This window comes from Aquila chrysaetos, chromosome 4, assembly GCF_900496995.4.
Source record: "Aquila chrysaetos chrysaetos chromosome 4, bAquChr1.4, whole genome shotgun sequence".
Lineage (NCBI taxonomy): Eukaryota > Metazoa > Chordata > Aves > Accipitriformes > Accipitridae > Aquila > Aquila chrysaetos.
Genome location: NC_044007.1, coordinates 22,476,326 through 22,495,229, shown reverse-complemented (window position 1 = coordinate 22,495,229; position 18,904 = coordinate 22,476,326). Strand labels below are relative to the sequence as shown.

Below are 18,904 nucleotides of genomic sequence, written 5' to 3'. Positions count from 1 at the left end.
ACAGCCAGTAGTGTAATCTGTAGTAGATAGGAATCATCAGTAACTTCTTAATGTACTCCTGATTATCTGAGTTATTCTTTGGGTACATAATTGTTCAAAATTTAATGGACACCTCAGTCATGAGAAATTTGCTTAATCATTGATGGGTTTATAGAAACAACCTGTTTTAGCTTTATAGGTTATTGAAAATACAGTTCTAAAATAACCCATTACTATTTTTCACATCAAACAATGTGCCTTGTATTTCAACATTAAATGAATGCTCCAACATCCTAATAAAAAGTCTTCTCAATTGCCTAGATTAAATGGAACACATAAGCATGTACAAGAACATATGTTAGAAACAACATATTAAAAGTCTTGCTGATAGAAGTTGTACTTTTATTTTGAATCTTTAGTTTCTAAGAAAACTTGGGCCATAGATAAAGACTTTCAAAGACCAATGACCAATTCACTTATTCTATTAACTTCAATAGTCCTTCTCTTTTCCAGGTCTAAGTGTTAAACATTTAACAAGTTAACAAGCTGATGGCAGCAGATTTATGTAGTTATATTTTGGGACTCAATATAGTACTAAATATGGAAAATGCTTATACACAATGAAAACAAGGTCAAAAGGTATTTTGACAACTGCTATTTCTGAGCAAAACTGAAGAGACCACAGTGATCCATCTAGTCATTTTAGACACCATTAACTTATTTAAAGACAATAAATGATTGCATTTGGACTTGAACACTTACACTTGCCACCTGTAAGAAAAAGCAGTACTGACACACAAAAGCAGGGAGCAACATATGGAAAGGCTAGAAGCAAACATTAATCTTCTTTGCATTTAAACTCACCAGCCTCTGCAGCTGACACTAGGTGTTCGGTTGCACTGAGACTTTCCAGCTTCCCTTCCTTCTTGTAAGCTTTGATGGCATTGTAACTGGAAAATGTAAAATACATTTTGGTAAAGGTGGAAACAAACCTTCATCACTAAAAAACAAACCCAAAACAACAAAACACCTCACTTAAGATCATGGAAAACATTAGGTGGTACACAGCCTTTGAAAACAGGTATCTAAGCAAACTACCTTTGTTTAGTTGATTAACTGAGCAGTTAGCTTGTTAAAGTGAACTATGGTAATACATATTTAAATTGATAAAGTATTACTGTCACTATCAATGGGACTGCATCATGAAACAGCTACCAGATCTCAGGAATTAACTTCTAAAGGAAAGCTATTAGACAGCCTCCTTTTTATTGAGAGCAACAGTGACAGGTATCTATCTTCTAGCTCAGAAGTACACTGACTCTCTTCTCTTGATCCAGTTTCCAGTCTTTGTGGATTACGAAACTGTCAACAGGAGCTGTAATGTCAACAGGAACCTATAGCAAAGCTTGAAGACTGAAGTACAACAATAACAGAGTCTAGACAACTGACAAGTGAAGTTTGCACAGGCATACCAACTATTCCCTAAAGTGTTTCAATTAATAGGGATCAGCAGTAAATCAGGTCAGTTACATAGTTCATAAAAGAGAAAAGATTGAGTGTTAAAAAATGAGCTTTATAAGCAAAGCCCATCAACTCATAAAAACAATGAAAGAACTGACTGCCACTAAAATTATTAAAAATTAGTTAAACGTTTAGCTTTAGTAGAAAACTTTATCATGTTCTCTAATTCTTAACATGTCAGTTTAGGGTTTTATTTTTCAAGAGGTTTTAAGCACAATGTATTTGCACTTTTAGAGGAGTCTTCATGAATGAAGTCACCATCTCTCATTCCTTAGTATTTTCACAGCATCAAGGGAATGCACTTGACAAAGTAACAGGTCTCTGACTCAAATTGCTTAAATTCTAAAACAGCAAACCATAATAAAGGGTAACAGACCTGGACTTACTAAAAGATTCCTAAGTTTATAAGCCACTTAGCACATCTTTATACCCCCCAAAGAGGATGCAGTGTATATCTGAACATTACATTGCACAGGATATGACACGTTTTACAGTTCTACTTACAAGAAAAAGTAAAGTCCCCAGGAAGCCCCCGCTCCCAACATGTTTGGAGTTACCCCTTGATATAAGCCTCGTAGTCCTTCATGCTTCCAGACAGTGGTCATACAGTGGAGAATCCCATTGTATTTTGGCCTCAGCTCCAATCCATCACTTACTACGAAAGAAAGAAATTATACTGAAAAACATTTCAGGAAGCTGAAGTTCAGCTGTGTAAAAGTCACCACAGAAGTACACACAGCCTCCAAAGCAGGTTTCATGTTCATTTGCAGCTTAACTGTTGAGCTGTATTTTAAAAGTATTCTTTTAAAAGTATGCAAGAGTTGGGGTTCACAGCTTCATAAGTCTAGAGTTAAAGAATTAAAAAAAAAAAACCAAACCCAAGGAAAAGAAAAAGAACTTTTAAGCTCTGCGAGATGAAAGTTCCCATCAATCTGACAAGGCTAAATAAATGCACTGCTGTGCATTTTTGGTGACCAGCAGCTTTGAATTGAAGTTTTTTGTCTCTTCTTTTTAGCACCCCAGCAATTTCACATCATATTTCAAGTGATACATGTGGGGTCTTTGACAACACATTTCTATAAGGAGTTTAGACAAGCCCCAAATAACAACTCTTAAATTCAATCTTCCTCTTTAAAATGTTTTATAAAGGTCTGAATATTTTCAATGGGTCATGTCTTATTGATTCCAGTCAGTTTTCACCAGAACACTCAAAGGTTATTTCTGTCAAAAATTCCCGTGTTCTTCTTCTATTCTCATTGAATGGATTTGCAGGAAAACACCAAATGCATATACTTTTCCCACCCAATAACCAAACAGGTGGTTGTCCAAATATTCAGAAAATATCACTGTCAAAAAGATAAAACACATGCAAGTTTTTGTTTGACAGACTTCATTTAGAACACAGACGTTCACACAACTTACAGTGGTAACTACTATTCCTCCTACCGTAACAGCAAGAGAGTCAATTACTGATGATGTGTGTGATAAGGCACATGGTGAGATGACAGGAGGTAACAGACACAAGCTGGAACAGAGGGAATTCTGACCAGAACTTTTTCTCCATCAGAGTGATCAAATACTGGAACAAGTTGCCTGAAGAGGCATCTTTGGAGCTACTCAAAATGCCAGCAGACAAGACTGAGCAATCCGATCTAAGCAGACCTTATCTGAGTAGGGGGTGAACTCCACAGATCTCTTCTGACCTAGATTATGATGCCAACACAGTAGCAGCTTTCAAATATAGACACAAGGCTAGATTGCAATTTTACTGAAAATTAATCTCAAAGTTTTACAGCCAGCGCAGTTTTTGTGTCCCCATCAATATTAATCCTGGTAATCATGAATTTCAGATGTTTTCTGTTCAGTGGCACACTTATTATTCTTTTTTCTTTGAACTTTGTGTACTGTACTGTGTGTTGTGACAGACTTCAGGGCTAAAGACAAAATGCTTTTTCTGAGCACATTGTGACAAGGCCTCAACACCTTGACAATCACTCAAAACTAGCACACAAATTAAACGCCTATTTTCTCCCTCCTGAATGAGCACTGCTAGAGCTTTCCCAAAGACCTTTCTGATTTTTTTTACCATGCTGCCATTAGATCAGATTTATGAACACAGTAAACAACATGGGAAATCAGAGACATGAAGGCAAGTCTGTCTGTCAATGATGCTGCCACGAAACTTCACAACATTGGTTTCTGATATCAGCTCTTACTTCCGGGTTGAAGACAAAACAAAGGAATCATTATTTTCAACCCAAACAAGCATATGAAAGGAAGTGACCTCCAGAGGTGACCTAACCCAATTTCCTGCTCAAAACAGATCTAATTAGACCAGGCTACTCAGGGACACGCCCAGTCAGCTCCTGAATATTGCCAAGGCTGAAGAGATTACAGCCTCTCTGGGTAACCTCTTCCAGTATTTGACCACTCCCATAATAAAAATCCTTTTTCCTAATAAATAACTGGAATTTTCCATGTTTCTGCTTCTGCCTGTTCCCTCTTGCCCTACGACTATTCACCTTCAAGAAGAATCTGGCTCCACCTTCTCTGTGTCCTCCAGTCACACAGTCATAGACTGCAATAATATCTCCCCTCAGCCTTCTCTTCGTGAGGCCAAACCTACCCTGTTCTGTCAGCCTGTCCTCCTACGTCATGTGCTCCAGCCCCTTCACCAGTGTGGTGGCCTCCACTAGAATCATGCCAGTATGTCAATTTGAGCCCCAAACTAGACACAGTACTTCAGACGTAGTCTTACAAGTGCGAAATAGAGAGAAAGGAGCACTTCTGCCAGCTACGCTCTTCGCAATACAGCCCAGGATGTGCCCACAATAGGATATGCAAGGAAGAGTTTAAATCCAACTTTGCAAGAAGTCTGTTTGGAAATGTAATGCTTTAAATTTTATAAAGCTTCCCTGTGATAGTTCACTATTTGTTTTTAAGACCTTAAACACCCATGTATGCATTTAAGGTAACAATCCACAGATACAGCAAAACGTTTCAATCTCTACAAAAGAGAATATGATAAAAGGGCAACGTGTTTCTCAAAATGACAACAAAATCGATAGGGAGAAGCTGACACGCTTCCCTGTGGAAAACCAAACAAGTTAGAGTTTTCAGCAAAACAGTACCACTCCTGTTAACAACCAAGATTATTATAAAACTGCTGTTACACTTTGAGCGTTGAAAATCTTTGGCATAGAGGTGAACTTTGAACGTTGGCTTGAGACAATCCGCCTGTTAAAAACAATCTTGCCATGTCTTATGGCACTGGCGGTCACGAAGGAGCGGGAAAAGCCTGGTCAGCTCTCTGATCTGCCTGAAAACAGCCCGCGGCACACAGCACATTTTACAGTCCGTAGAAATGACACGAAGATTAAGCTCTGGGGGAAAAAGAACCGGAGACCGCCCCTTTCAGCCTACGGCCCGTTTCTTCCAAGCCGTGGGGCTACCCTGCCGGCGCCTCCGGCCATGCAGCCGCGGGCAGGCTCATCCGGCCGTGCCCTGCCTCAAAAAAAAGCCGGTACGTCACCGGCTTGGAAAGGCCGCGCTCAGCCAGATTTGTGCGTTTTTCGCTGAAAGCACGGTTTGTCTTTGTAGCCCTCAGCGGCGAGCTCTCGGCGGGGGGAGCCGGGCTCGGGGGCTTCCCCTCACGGCACACCCGCCGCCTCAGCAAGAGCCCCGGCCCCGCGGGGGCCGCCCCATCCCCGGGCGCGGGGAGCCACGGCAGCGCCCGCCCGGGGCACCGAGGCCTCGCGGCGTGGGGCCTCCCGGCCCGGTCCGGTCCGGTCCGGCGCGGGGTGGTGTGTGCGTGTGTGTGTGTGTGTGTTTGCGCGGCCGGTCCGGCCTCACCTGCGAAGCGGATCTTGACCAGGTCCAGCGGGTGGAGCACCAGGGTGGAGACGACGCCGCCGCTCAGCCCCGCCGCCAGGTTCTCCAGCTGCACGTGGCGGAGCGGGGACCGCACGGGTGGCGGCGCCGCCGCCGCCTCCACGGCGCACGCGGGCCCCTGGGCGCTCATCGCCGCCGGCGGCGGCAGCGCGCGGGCGGGGCGGCACTCCTCCCTCCCTCGCCCGCCGTGGGCTGACAGCCGGCCCCGGCGGAGCAGCGTCGCGCGAGAACTGCCCTCCCGGCGCATCCGGTCACGTGTGCGTGCGCGGCGGGGACGGCGGCGCGTTTCCCGGCGGCGCGGAAGCGGCGGCGTGCGCGGAGGCGAGGATGCGGGTCAAGGTGCTGAGCCGCAACCCCGACGACTACCTCCGCGAGACCAAGCTGGACCTGCAGCGCGGTGAGCGGGGCAGCCGGGGCGGCGCTCGGCTCCGCCGGCCCGGGAGGACCGAGGGCAGCGGCGGCGGCGGTGGCGGGGAGGGAGGGAAGGCGCTCAGGCGTCCGCCGGCCCCGCTCCGCCGCTGAGCTGCCCCCGGGGGAGGGTGCCAGCCCACTGCGAGTCGCCCAGCCCACGGCGGGCGGTGGTCTTCCCGCCGCCGGGCTCGGCCGGTCGGCGGAACAGGCGGTAACGCTCGCCGTGCGCATGCGCCCGGCCGGCCCGCCCGGCCAGCACCGCTCTTGGCGCGGCGGGGCCGTGAGCTGCCGTGAGGCGCCGCCGGCTTCTTCTGCCCCGCCGGCTTCTTCTGCCCCGCCGGCTTCTTCTGCCCCGCCGGCTTCTTCTGCCCCGCCGGCAGGACCCGCGGGTGTCCGTCCCAGGCGGCGGCGTGCGGTTGCCGTCCGCCGAGAAGCACGCTCGCTGCCCCGCCACGGCTGCTGGAACGTGGGCGCTGGGGCTGCCAGAGCGTGGTCTGGAAACGCCGTTAGAGCCGGAGTGCAGAGCTGGGGGGGTTGGTCACCGTTCCGGTACTCCGAGATTACTCTTAGTATTACGTAGGTTACTCCTAGCAACCTCTCGCTCTTGCTACTGTTTCTTTCCTGGTACATCTCATCCAGCTTCTTGTATATCCCTTACTATAACTGGCAAAAACCGTGTGGATTTTACACATTTTTAGATGCAGCAGCTGTAGCCTGGTGGGTGAGATGATGACTTTCCGTTCTCTGCTCAGCCTCTGTAGAACTGATCTTACACAGTCGTGCAGTCCCACCTCAGTAACGTGATAGAAATGAGGTTTAGCTTCTACCTAGTGTTAGAAATAAAGTTTGTAAGATGGCCACCCTTTGTCAGAAAGAGCAGGAATAAAACTCTGGGCGTCTTGGATGCATTAAACTACTTTGAGCAGGACAATAGACCTGTATTATTTTAAATTGCGTATGCTTCATTATTTGATTGAATTAGAGGTAGGTAGCTATGTTGTGCAAGGTAGCATCATAACTAACATTTCCTAGTTAGTTAATAGTGGTTATATACTTACAACATGGAAAAATATTACCAAAGTTATCCACTGGAACGGTAGCTGAATACTTCTTAATTTTCTAAGTGGGATTTGTGTCTAAGCTGTTGAATCAAATTCTCTGTCATATTACAGAGTCATACCCAACTCCATCAGAGATTTTTGAGGTTTTGATGTGCATCAAATAGTCTTTGGAAACCAGCAGACTGAACTAGAGTATGGATTCCTAATGAGTGATCTGTTGTGAGTTGCTCTACTGACTTTTCAACCTTTTTGCATGAAACGGAATGAAAGAGACAAAAACCAGAAGCACAATGTCAATATCCACTGTCTTTCTGAATTTATTCTAGGGTATACCTATGCAGGTGGATGAAGAGACACCCTTGCTTGAAGTTTGTTGGATGTAAACACTTCTGTATGGGAAACCAGATAGCATTAGCAGAGGACCAAGCTAATTAAACTAACGAGTCTCATTTCTGAGCTGGGGCTGGCTTGCAGCTGACTAAACATGAAGAGAGCTAGGTTGCCTCTCTTTGTGCATGTCCATGGAGCTGTGTCCTTTCTGTGTATGTTAGAGTTTAGTGGTAGGAGGTTGGTATTGTGGGGTGGTGGTTTGTTTGGTTTTTTTTTTTTTTTTTTTTTTTTTTGCTTTGTGGTTGTTGTGTTTTGGGCTTCTTTTTAAATAATATTTGCAAGATACCTGTGCTGGTTGACAGCTGGCTGAATATGAGCCAGCAGTGTACCCAAGTGGCCAAGAAGGCTAATGGCATCCTGGCCTGTATCAGAAATAGTGTGGCCAGCAGGAGCAGGGAGGTGATTGTTCCCCTGTACTGGGCACTGGTGAGGCCGCACCTCGAGTACTGTGTTCAGTTTTGGGCCCCTCACTACAAGAAAGACATTGAGGTGCTGGAGCGTGTCCAGAGAAGGGCAACAGAGCTGGTGAGGGGCCTGGAGCACAAGTCTTATGAGGAGCGGCTGAGGGAGCTGGGGTTGTTCAGTCTGGAGAAAAGGAGGCTGAGGGGAGACCTTATCGCTCTCTACAGCTACCTGAAGGGGGGTTATAGCCAGGTGGGTGTGGGTCTCTTCTGTCAGGTGGCTGGAGATAGGACAAGAGGAAATGGCCTCGAGTTGTGCCAGGGGAGGTTTAGACTGGACATTAGGAAAAATTTCTTCACCACAAGGGTTGTCAGGCACTGCAACAGGCTGCTCAGGGAAGTGTTGAGTCACCATCCCTGGAGGTATTCAAAAAGTGCGTAGACAAGGCACTTCAGGACATGGTTTAGTGGGCATGGTTGATGGTTGGACTCGATCTTAAAGGTCTTTTCCAACCTAAATGATTCTATGATACTAACTTCCAGTTTGTTGTGTACATTCATATCCTTGAAAAGGACATCAAATAATTTCAGAATTATTTCAGACTTTATTAACTTCGAGCTTGTTAAGTGAACATACTAATGATCCCACGGACCAATTTCAAAACAGTAGGAACGGCAAAAATCTTAGTGTTGCAGGAAATTCTCCCATGGCAGGGAAATCAAAGAGAAGAGCTTGTGCATTCAGCTTACCTTGAGCTACACTACATACTGTGGGTTTCTAATGTGTGTGTTACTCTTATTGCAGTTCCAAGAAACTATGACCCTGCATTGCATCCATTTGAGGTTCCACGAGAGTACACAAGAGCTCTGAATGCAACAAAGCTAGAACGTGTATTTGCAAAACCCTTTCTTAGCTCGCTTGATGGCCACAGAGATGGAGTTAATTGCATGGCCAAACATCCAAAGAGTTTGTCTACGGTGCTGTCTGGAGCTTGTGATGGAGAGGTAAGCTGCAGTTACAAACCACAACAAACGAGGTACCTTTCTTCCTTCTTTTCTTTTTTCTTTCTCTATTTTCTTTTTTTTTTTTTTTTTTTTTTTTTTAATGCCCCCTGCTTACCTTTCTTTTGTGTCTTTGTTCAGCATGATACCCTGTCTTCTTTCAGAAGGTGCAATTTACCCGGTTTGGAGCAGTGTTTCTCAAAGTGCAGGTTGTAATCTCCCAGAACACAATGGGAGCAGCTTTCAGCTGTGAGCAGGGGGCGTGACATTCAGTTCCTCAGGATGGAGCACTGAATGTTAATATTTACAGTCCATAGTGATTGCTTTTTGCTGCCCATGCAACCCCCCTCCTCCCCTTGAAGAGGTTAAATTGCTGCAGATGAAGATTACATGAAGTCAGATGAGCTAGGGGGAAGGGGCACACAACCAAAAACTTTTTGGAATAATAATTTATATTGCCTAAAAAATGCTAACCCTGTATTTGTTTGATTATTTTACATAAGTGTTACAAATAGCAAGCAAGGGCACTTTAATTGGAGTCAGTTGCAGAAAAAAATTGCCTGTCTTTTCTGTCTTCTCTGTCCTCTCTCACCCTTGTATTGTTCATTAGATAGTACTTGTATATTTTAAAGGTGTCTTCTGGGTAGCTGGTTGCTTCCTGCTTTTTATAGAAGGTGCATATGTCATGCAGTAGTGTGAGGGAGATTAACCTTTTCAGAAAGGAGGGGGATAAATTTATAGGAAACATTGGCCAGATTTCTTATCCACTGAAAGAACGAGTAAAGTACTGGGTACTATAAATATATACAAATATAAACACTGACCTCCATTTCTTTGTGTTTTAAATGGGCCCAAATGCTTTGAAACCGAAACCTCTGAGAGGTGGACATCTGTATAAAATGTAGTTCAGCAGCTGGACTGGAAACATTCTGTTGGTTCCCAAGGCTATTTCCTTGTGCTTTTCTCTTTAGGGGGGTATTTTTTGCTAAAATTATCGCTGCTGGCAAGGATTCTAGTTCAAAAATAGGGGAATGCAAAAATACGGTTGGTATACAGCTTAGGTGAGGGGAAGGGGTAGGAAGGAAAGACCTGCACTTTTAAAATTTTTTTTCAAGATGGGAATAATTGAATAGTTTTAACATTATAAAATCTGACCAGTGTTCATGCCAGCTGTGCTATTTCATTACAACATATGTGATCTTTTGTACTTGAATTATGAACTGCAGTTGTGGGCTGTAGAAAACTTAAGTAACAACAGAATACTTTTCTGGTTTTAACAGGTTAAAATTTGGAACTTGACCAAACGACAGTGTATTCGTACTATACAAGCCCATGAAGGCTTTGTTCGAGGCATGTGTGCTCGTTTCTGTGGTACATCATTCTTTACTGTAAGTATAATGTGTCTCCCTAGTACAGTGTAGCAGTAGAGTGCCTGTTCACCATCTGTTTTCCAGTGAGCAACTTACTCTCTGCCATACAATATTTAAATATTGTATGAATACGTTTATTAAATTTGTCAGTGAACGTGACAATTCTATTTCTGATGAAATTTTTTTTGATGCTGCAATATGGATGTTATTCAAGACTATGGAATGGATAAATACCAGAAAATTGCTAATGGATGGTCATGTAATTAAAACTTGAATAAACTAGTTTTTATTAAAGTAGTAGATAGATTATGTTCATTGAAAGAGCTACAAACACTTAAAAAAGTAACCATTTGCATATACTATGATTAAAGGTAAGCTGATTAAGTCAAGATGGTTCCATGGTAATTAAGCTTTATTAACTTGTATCAACCATAACTGATTCAGTTTCATGTAAACTGTCTGGAAATAGTATGTCTTCCTGTTTGCACTAAAACAATTCTAAGATGATACAATAAAAAGAATTGGTTTTGAAGAATAGAGTGTCCTGCGGTTTTGCTTCTTTTGAGCTGTGCATAGAAGAGCTATTTTTGCTACTATATATTTATCTTTTCTGAAGTACATACCAGGTCATGAGGACAGTAGTTAGGATGTAGGGGAAGTCATAGCAAAAAATTCTAAGTGACTCCAAATTAGAATCCCCTTTTGACAATCCCTCTGCCTGAAAATTGAGAGAGGGGAAGAAGAAACAGTAGTAGTGCTGTCAGGAGAGGAAGTTAAACTTGTATAGCTAACATTTTTTTGGCCAGTGTGCCTGATCCAGGTCGCTGCACAGCCACACAAAAGCTTTTGCTGGCATAGTGCAAGAGGTAGCATGATGTTAGGAACAGGTGTCTGGAGCAACTGAGGTGGAAAGTGCCTTTTAACTGTTTACACGCTCCTCAAAACAACTTCCAGAAGATAATTTGCAGTTTAAGGTGCCGTTTGGTTAAGAATCACAAAATGTAGCCTAAAAAACCAGTCATCATTCCAGCTCACCTTTTTCCAATTTGACCCTGGAAGTATCTCTTTTGAAAACTGGAGAAGATTCGTGGATTGAGATGAGGACAGTTGAATAGGTGAAGGAAAGGTGGTGGTGGGAGCAGTGACAAACAGGAAGTCGGTCACCTCCTTTCACAAGCAGACAGGTCCCCAGACAGTCTGTGAGCAGCAGCCACTTTGGAAGCCAGCCCTCGCCACCCCTTTCTTCTTCCGCTACCCCAGTTTTTATTGCTGAGCGTGATGTTATACGGTATGGAATACTCCTTTGGCCAATTCAGGTCATCTGTCGCACCTGTGTCCCCTCCCAGTCTATTGCCCACACCTAGCCTGTTTGCTGATGGGGCGGGCAGGGATGATGACTGACAGAGCGGGGGAGGCAAAAATGCCTTGATACCGTACTGTTCAGCAGTAGCCAAGACATTGGTGCCTTATCAGCACTGTTTTAGCCACAAATCCAAAACACAGTGCCATATGGACTGCTATGAAGAATGTTAACTCCATTCCAGCCAGACGATGTACATGTACCTTCTCAGCTTCTAGTGAAATATTATGACAAGGAGAATTAATCTTCAACTTAGAGTTATAAAAGGGAACAGTGAATAGGCAGGAGAGAGCACTTCTGTGTATGTCATAGATCATTCTCTTTTGAAAGGCTGCCTGTACTTAACTGGAAAGCACATCTAGTAAAATAAACAGAATATATTTATGTAAAACTGTACCTGCTTTCTCCAATATTTCTAGGTTGGCGATGACAAAACTGTGAAGCAGTGGAAAATGGAGAGCCCGGAATATGGAGAAGAAGAAGAGCCTATTCATACAATTCTTGGAAAGGTAGTAAATCTAAGTTTTGATTTTCCCACATCTCTTCTTTTGTATTAAGTTTGAACCAATTATTATCTAGCTTTTAGAAAGAGATAAATAGTTTGATATCATGTTATCATAATGGGTTGTAAGGTGATGGCATCAAATTTTATAATGGCACTTTTAAAGTATCTTCAAGTTTTTGTTACATTTGTTTTACATGTAACTGGAAAGGAATAACTCAAATGCCATCAGAGACTGCTTAGGTCTGTCTCTGCTAATAATCCCTTTCCTGCGAACTGGTCAGATCGTTCTGTAGTCTCTTTCTCTTCAGACGTGTGTTGCCAGTGCTTAGTCTGCATTAAATAACTTTTCTTGCCAATACCTTGCAGCCATTCAATACAAAATTTTAACTTTATGTGTTTCTTTTTGACCAAAGCAGACTAAAAATGTATACTTCAGCACTTTCAATTTATGATAAGCTTATTTTGAGAACAACATTAAATGCTTTTTGTAAGTGGATTGAAACTCTTTAATTATTGTAATGTCTATGGAATCTCTTCCGGTCCACATAGAAAATTTGTAGTTGCACCCTTAAAATTTCCATTTGCTTTAAAGTCAGCCAGGACTTTGTAAATGGGCTTCTAATGCTGACTCCATTGTAAATTAACAAGAAATGCACGTATGCACATTAGATGAGTACACAGAAAGCTAGTCTACTGTGTAAGGGTACATCCCATAAGACTTAGTTTCTGGTAGCAGTGGTGACTTGGTTTTCAGTAGTATAAATGGATGAAAACATGGCAGACTCGATATGCAATGATTTGTTGATCTTTTTTGTAACAATATACTTGCATATTTATGTATACAATTGGTTTTGTAAATTGTTTTGTGGGTGTTTTTTTGTTGGTTTTGTTTGTTTGTTTTTTCTTTTAAAGACAGTGTATACAGGAATTGATCACCACTGGAAGGAAGCTGTTTTTGCCACCTGTGGCCATCAAGTGGACATTTGGGATGAGCAAAGGACAAGTCCCATGTGTTCTCTGACATGGGGTTTTGATAGCATAAGCAGTGTAAAATTTAATCCTATTGAGGTAATGTTTCTGTTATATATTGGAAATCAATATTTTTCTTGAGTGGTATAAGGTCTAAACTCTATTAACAGTGTCTTTAACGGCTTGTTCCAAATTTAGATTTTGATATGTGTTTTAACATAATATTTAGGGGTGTGTATTATATATTTTTATGGCTATATTGCTTTGCAGTGTAGTACCTTATATTTTCATCTTTTTATTTTTTGTCTCTGTTAGTCGGGGAGAGGAGAAAGAGAAGTAGCGTGGTCTCTCTTCTGCCCACAGCAATACATACCTTAATCATACAATGTAGCGGTTATGTGACTGTGGAGCTCTCATCTGTTCCAATATTGTACTCCCTGTCACCAAGACTTCTCCCCCTCTCCATGGCAAAACAATTGCATTTGATTTTCTACAGCAGTTCCTATATACCTCTTGGCTGGGCTGTGTTCGCATACAAAGTGTTTATGAGGAATTGCTTGTTACTTTTGAAGTAGAGAGGACTGGGTGATTCTGAATCTTACAGGGGAAGTTATTTAAAATGTTTGTGCTGAGTAATTAGCTGCACAGAAAGAACGATGAATGTATTTCCTTGACTGAAAAAGGAACTATTTGACTACCAGCTTTGACTAAATAGCTTAGATATCTAATGTAAGCTGTTAACCGTACTCTAGAAGTGTTTAGAAGACCATACATGGCTGGTTTTTTTTGTTGGTTTTTTTTTTTTTAGACATACCTTTTGGGAAGCTGTGCTTCTGACAGAAATATTGTACTATATGATATGAGAAAATCAACTCCGTTAAAGAAGGTAATCTTTTTCTTTTTAACAGAAGCTTTGGCACTAGTAATCATACTGAATATGTAAATAGTCTGAATAGTCTGTAAACTGTTGATGACAATAGAGAAAGGGAAGCTCTGAACTGTGAGTTCACTGAGTTTTCAGCGTGTAATTTTCAGTCTTTTAACTGAGTTTGAATTAATGTTGGGATTTAAACCACACAGAGTTAGAGTCCTTTTCTGCATTTAAATGGGCTGTCACGCTCACACTTTTGTAATTCTTGATAAAGTGCCTGACCTGACAGCAATTTCACAATAAGAACTTTATGTTCCTATATTGCATTCTGTCTGTGTATATGTGATTTTATTTATTTATTTATTGTCTCCTCCTTCTCAGAAGGAAACAAGGTAACTTCTAAGGCATTTCCTTTCCACCATTGGAGAGCCTTGGTCTGCATTTGAAAAGGTGTTTTTCTTTTGCATGGAGATGAACCTTCCACTATGCACCTAGTATAAACATTCATAAATCCTTTCCACTGGAATCAAAATTGTATTTGTATGTGGAATTTACCAATGACATGAAGATTCCTATTTATCTTTAAGAGAATGTATGTATGTATTTAAAACAAGAAGCCTGTCGTTCATACACAGATATTAACCTTGGTCAAGTTCAGTAGTTTTGAGCCCCGGAACTATCTTAACAATTTTCTTCTTGAAATACAATATTCTCGCTTGTGAATATACACTCACTATCCTTCTGGTATGTTGTGTACTGTCTGCAAAGACACTGGTCTGATATACCGTAGAACACTATAATGGTACTTAACTTAGTTATAAAATATGAATGTTGTTGGCATAACAGTCTGTCTTTCTCTCCCTGTGCCCCAACAATTTTTAATGAAGTTTCATTTGGGCCACTGAGGCAGTGCTTATAAAAAATTGCCAGTGATGCCAGTTGGAGACCTGAATGTCAAAACGAACAGTCAGTGCTGTAGGTCTGCGGTTACAGGTTAAAAGGATGTAGTTTGAGCCTTTGTGAATTAAGTTCAAATCTAACAGAATTTTACATACGTATTATATGCTAAATATATAAAAGTATACATACATGTGCATATATACACATGTGCACATATGTGTATATGTGTATCTCCTGTAGTAAGCAGCATGCTTAGGTGCATTTCCTGCTATAGGAGTAAAACACTGATGAATACTTCCTTGCATCTGTGGATACAGTACTAGCTTTCATGCTGGGATAGGGATGATCCTCCTGGGGAGATGCAGGATGAATGTCCATTTCTGCATTGAGAGCCAAGAGCTCTAACTCCCAGAAGAAGGGTGCTGCTTTTTAGAGGTACCTTACCTATGTATGGGCACTGGCTTCTAGCACTGCTGTGTTCCTGGTGTTTGGTCAGCAAAGCAGCTCACACAAGGCCCTGAGTTTGGAACTCAGTGGGAGTCCCTTACTTAATGGAAATAGGAGTACAACTTTCCACATCATGAAGCAGTAGCTCTCTTGCCCCTTTGTCCTGTCTGTGAGTTTTGAAGTCTTAAGCTTCAAAGAGGGACGGATAAGATGGTGAGATTCTGCCTAAGTGCAAAATAAGAACTAGTCTAAAAAAGCTGGGAAAAGATGAAGGGAAGCACTCCTGTTGCATGACAAGACGGGGATGTTTTAATAGAAGTTGGTACACTTTAAAAGTCATTCTTGTGCAACCTGTGGGATCACAGGAAAGCTTAGGGTGTTTTAAAGATAGACTTACCATTTAAACAGCTGACAGGAACTGTGTTGTCAATTGCTTGTAACATTCTTAGCCATTCACCTCAACCAAATACCTTGTTGGTAGTAAAGGAGGACAGATTAATTATTTGGGTGATCTGGTTTTGTGTTAAAGTAATCTCAAAATCTGCAGGCTGACACTTTTTGTAAGCAAGTGCTCACAGTTAAAATAAACCAACCAAGATAGCCAAGTCTTTAGGGACTTCACAACTTAGACTTGTCTTAATGAGGACTTTTTCTTATGAAATTACTAAGTGTATCTACAGTTGATTAAAAAATAGTGTAAGAAGATGGCTCTGCTACAGGTTTAGATAGTTCTGAAATGCCATTATTAACGTATTTACAGCAACTTAAATCACTTCCAGCCCAGGTTGCCTTACATGGTTGTTACTGAATATAATACTAGGACTGTACAGAGAAGCCTTTTCTTAGGCAGTATTTTAATTCCAAATGCCACTGCTGAGATAAACTGAATGCCTGTAGATTTGGGTGGAAAAAATAGTGAAGCAAGATGCAGAGCCTAGACTTTGACCAAACCTCACCTCTTTTGAAAAAGAGCTGGATTTTTCAGCAATATTAGGAGTTATTTTGTGTGATGATTTCAAATATTTATTATACATATAATGTGTTAACACTAATCTTGTACTCATTTTGCAGTGACTGAAAAACTTGGACAGGGAAGAATAAAGAATCCTCCTTAATTATTAGCTTCCCAGATATGTGCAAGGTTTATAACTAGAAGAACAATACTGAAATCTAAACAAATTCTAGTTGTCACATTACTGTAAACATAGGGCTTTTCAGTGGCCTATCCTTTCAGTAAAGTCACTTTTTAAAGCAGAGATCACTTTCGGCATCTGATGATTACATTCAGTTCTGGATGCATGTAGTTTCTGAAAATGAGCAGTATTTTGCAGCACAGACTTCATGTTGAACAGGATAATGTCACCTAGGAAATGGGGAATTACGGAGAATGAGAATCATGAGAATATGCACACACTCATAAAATCACGGTCTTTTTTGGGGGGTGGGTTCAGTAGAGGTCAGCACTACTAACTTGCTTTGAGATGTAATTGTACAACTATATTTTATTATATGTATGTAAATTTATGGTGTTTGATATAGTAAGCTGAGAACAAAAATGTGTTTGGAGTACCATAGCGTTAAACACCCAAATTTCAGGATTTTCAAGTAGGATTATGACTGGCCTGGAGCATTGTGGAAAATCCTGTTTAGAGTTGTTCAGTTTGTTAATAAGTTGCTCTGCAGTTATACATCTACTTTGTGTCAGGCGTACTCTATGGGATTTATTTTTAAATACAGTGGTTGAAAGCTCCTCCAAGACTCGGCAGAAGTCAAAGCTGTTCTGTTGTACGGAGTGTCAGATGACCTCCTCCCTGCCTCCCCTTCTCCCACAGGGGCCCAGCTGTTACTGCCACAGCCCTCCTCCAAGGTGGAGGCATCCGACGTATAGCTGCTTAATGCCTCTTGTCTAGTCGACTGTTAGTAAAGTAGAAGGGTCTTATTAGGCTGCCATCAGCTGCCTTCCTCCCACTTCAAGGCAAACTGGCCTCTTTGTAGCCATATGCTTACTAGCAGCAAGCGCGTCTTATGTATGTGTAGCAAATGATTCACTGCCAATACAGTGATAGTGGTGAGTAGATTACAACACGGTAATTTCTACATACATTGCTTGGCACTTCAACAAGAAATGGCAACTGTCTTGGAGAATTCATGAACTGCAATTTCAGAGATAAAATAATGAAGGGATAGTAATAACTGGGAGAACATAAAAATGTTATAATGGCTTTGCAGATGCTGGTTCACAGTGTCAATTAATGACTATATCCCTTGAAATAACCATTTAATTAGCCATGTTTATAGATTACGTAACTAAAGGTTCCTGTAAATATGATGGAGAAATGAAATTTTTCAGAAGTTCCAGGTTTACATGTTGACTGCTAACATGTTTACATGGTTTACGTGTTAAATGACCACTTAGAAGAATTTGCTTCTAAGATGAATTACAGAGGAAAATTTAATTGCCATGTAGCATAAAGCAGTGAGCATATGATGCGGAACAGGAAGTTCTTGAATTCCAATTCTAACACTGCTAAGGAAACATTCTGTCATGTCACTATTTCTCTGCCATAATTCTGTATCTAGAAAGCGCTTGTCTCCAGTGATATAGGAAGTTTTGAACTATAGCAAGTATTTTACTGCCTATAACAAGGTAGCTATGTGTAAATATCTTCCAGGTTATCTTGAATATGAGGACAAATACGCTGTGTTGGAACCCAATGGAAGCCTTCGTTTTTACTGCAGCAAATGAAGATTACAAGTAAGTGTGACCTTGCTTTTTGATAATCCTGCTCATGTTATGTTTTTAATCTGTATCTTGGTGATTTATCACCATGCTAAAATAAATTTTTAAAAAAGTACTTAAGCTCTGAATTTGAATCACTTAAGTAATAACCTAGAGAATTATAGGCTTGCTGATTAAAAAAAAAAAAGAATTGATAGCAGACTGCCTCTCTCTCTGTATTTCAGTACCTGGGGGGGGAAGAAAGCAGTGTAACTTAGAAAAAATGCAGCTGAACCAATGCAAGTGTAACTTGCAACAGGACCTGGAAAATAAGTACTATTCGTCCAGTCTGAGGCAATATAAGTGTTTATTTTCTTGCTAGCTCTTGTGAAGCTTGTTATATTGTACTGATCAGCTATTTTGATGAGAACATTTGTTTAAAAAAAACCCAACATTAATCTTTTGTGAAACAGTTCCAGTCTGCAATACTTATCCTTTCAATGTCTCAGAGCAGTTCTTACTTTTGAACAATACTATTCATGTGAACAGCTAATCTGATATTGAAAAAGCTGTCTCTTCAAAACTAGGCCACTGCAAAATGTGCTCCATATCCTTTTTTCCAGGAAGTCAGTGATCTATTGTTAGATCACTGTTTTATTCTGGAACATAGGAATTTTATCACTTGTCTTACAGCTGTTTTTCCAAGGAAATGGAATCTGGCCCAGACCTTGAAAGTAGGTGTTGTACCTAATGTATTGCTTTTCACCTATTTTGATTATGGTATGGTAAGGCTACCAGGCTACCTAATCTGTTTGTTTATATGTCTTTTGTTTGTTTGTTTTTTCCTTCTTCCTCTTGCTAAACTAAAAATGGTAGCTGTTATTGTCAGGGGCAACTGTCATCTTGCAAACTAAAGCAATTCATATAAGTGCAATGGCAAATACATATCTCAACAACGCACATGCGAGCGTTAGCTGATTATAGGGAGTAGCGGTTTTGAATATGATGCTAGCGTACTTTTTCTTGGGGAATTTAGAGGGAAAAAGCAATAGTTGCCAGTAAACTATTGAATAAGAGACATTGAATTAATTCCAGTTATGCATTCAT

General features: G+C 41.3%; 2 protein-coding genes across 2 annotated transcripts in view; one reads left to right on the top strand and one right to left on the bottom strand.

Moving 5' to 3' along the window:
* The window catches only part of SLC25A32 (solute carrier family 25 member 32), a 16,108-nt gene extending 10,455 nt beyond the window's left edge, over positions 1-5,653 (bottom strand). The window contains exons 1-3 of the mRNA XM_030010998.2: positions 5,353-5,653; positions 2,005-2,155; positions 844-929 (exon numbers count right to left, since the gene is read on the bottom strand). Coding sequence (XP_029866858.1) covers positions 844-929; positions 2,005-2,155; positions 5,353-5,638 — 523 coding nt within the window. The 5' untranslated portion in view covers positions 5,639-5,653. The remainder of the gene's footprint in view (positions 1-843; positions 930-2,004; positions 2,156-5,352) is intronic.
* Positions 5,626-18,904, top strand: part of DCAF13 (DDB1 and CUL4 associated factor 13) — a 27,888-nt gene continuing 14,609 nt past the window's right edge. The window contains exons 1-7 of the mRNA XM_030010997.2: positions 5,626-5,788; positions 8,460-8,659; positions 9,937-10,044; positions 11,806-11,895; positions 12,804-12,959; positions 13,669-13,746; positions 17,751-17,833. Coding sequence (XP_029866857.1) covers positions 5,719-5,788; positions 8,460-8,659; positions 9,937-10,044; positions 11,806-11,895; positions 12,804-12,959; positions 13,669-13,746; positions 17,751-17,833 — 785 coding nt within the window. The 5' untranslated portion in view covers positions 5,626-5,718. The remainder of the gene's footprint in view (positions 5,789-8,459; positions 8,660-9,936; positions 10,045-11,805; positions 11,896-12,803; positions 12,960-13,668; positions 13,747-17,750; positions 17,834-18,904) is intronic.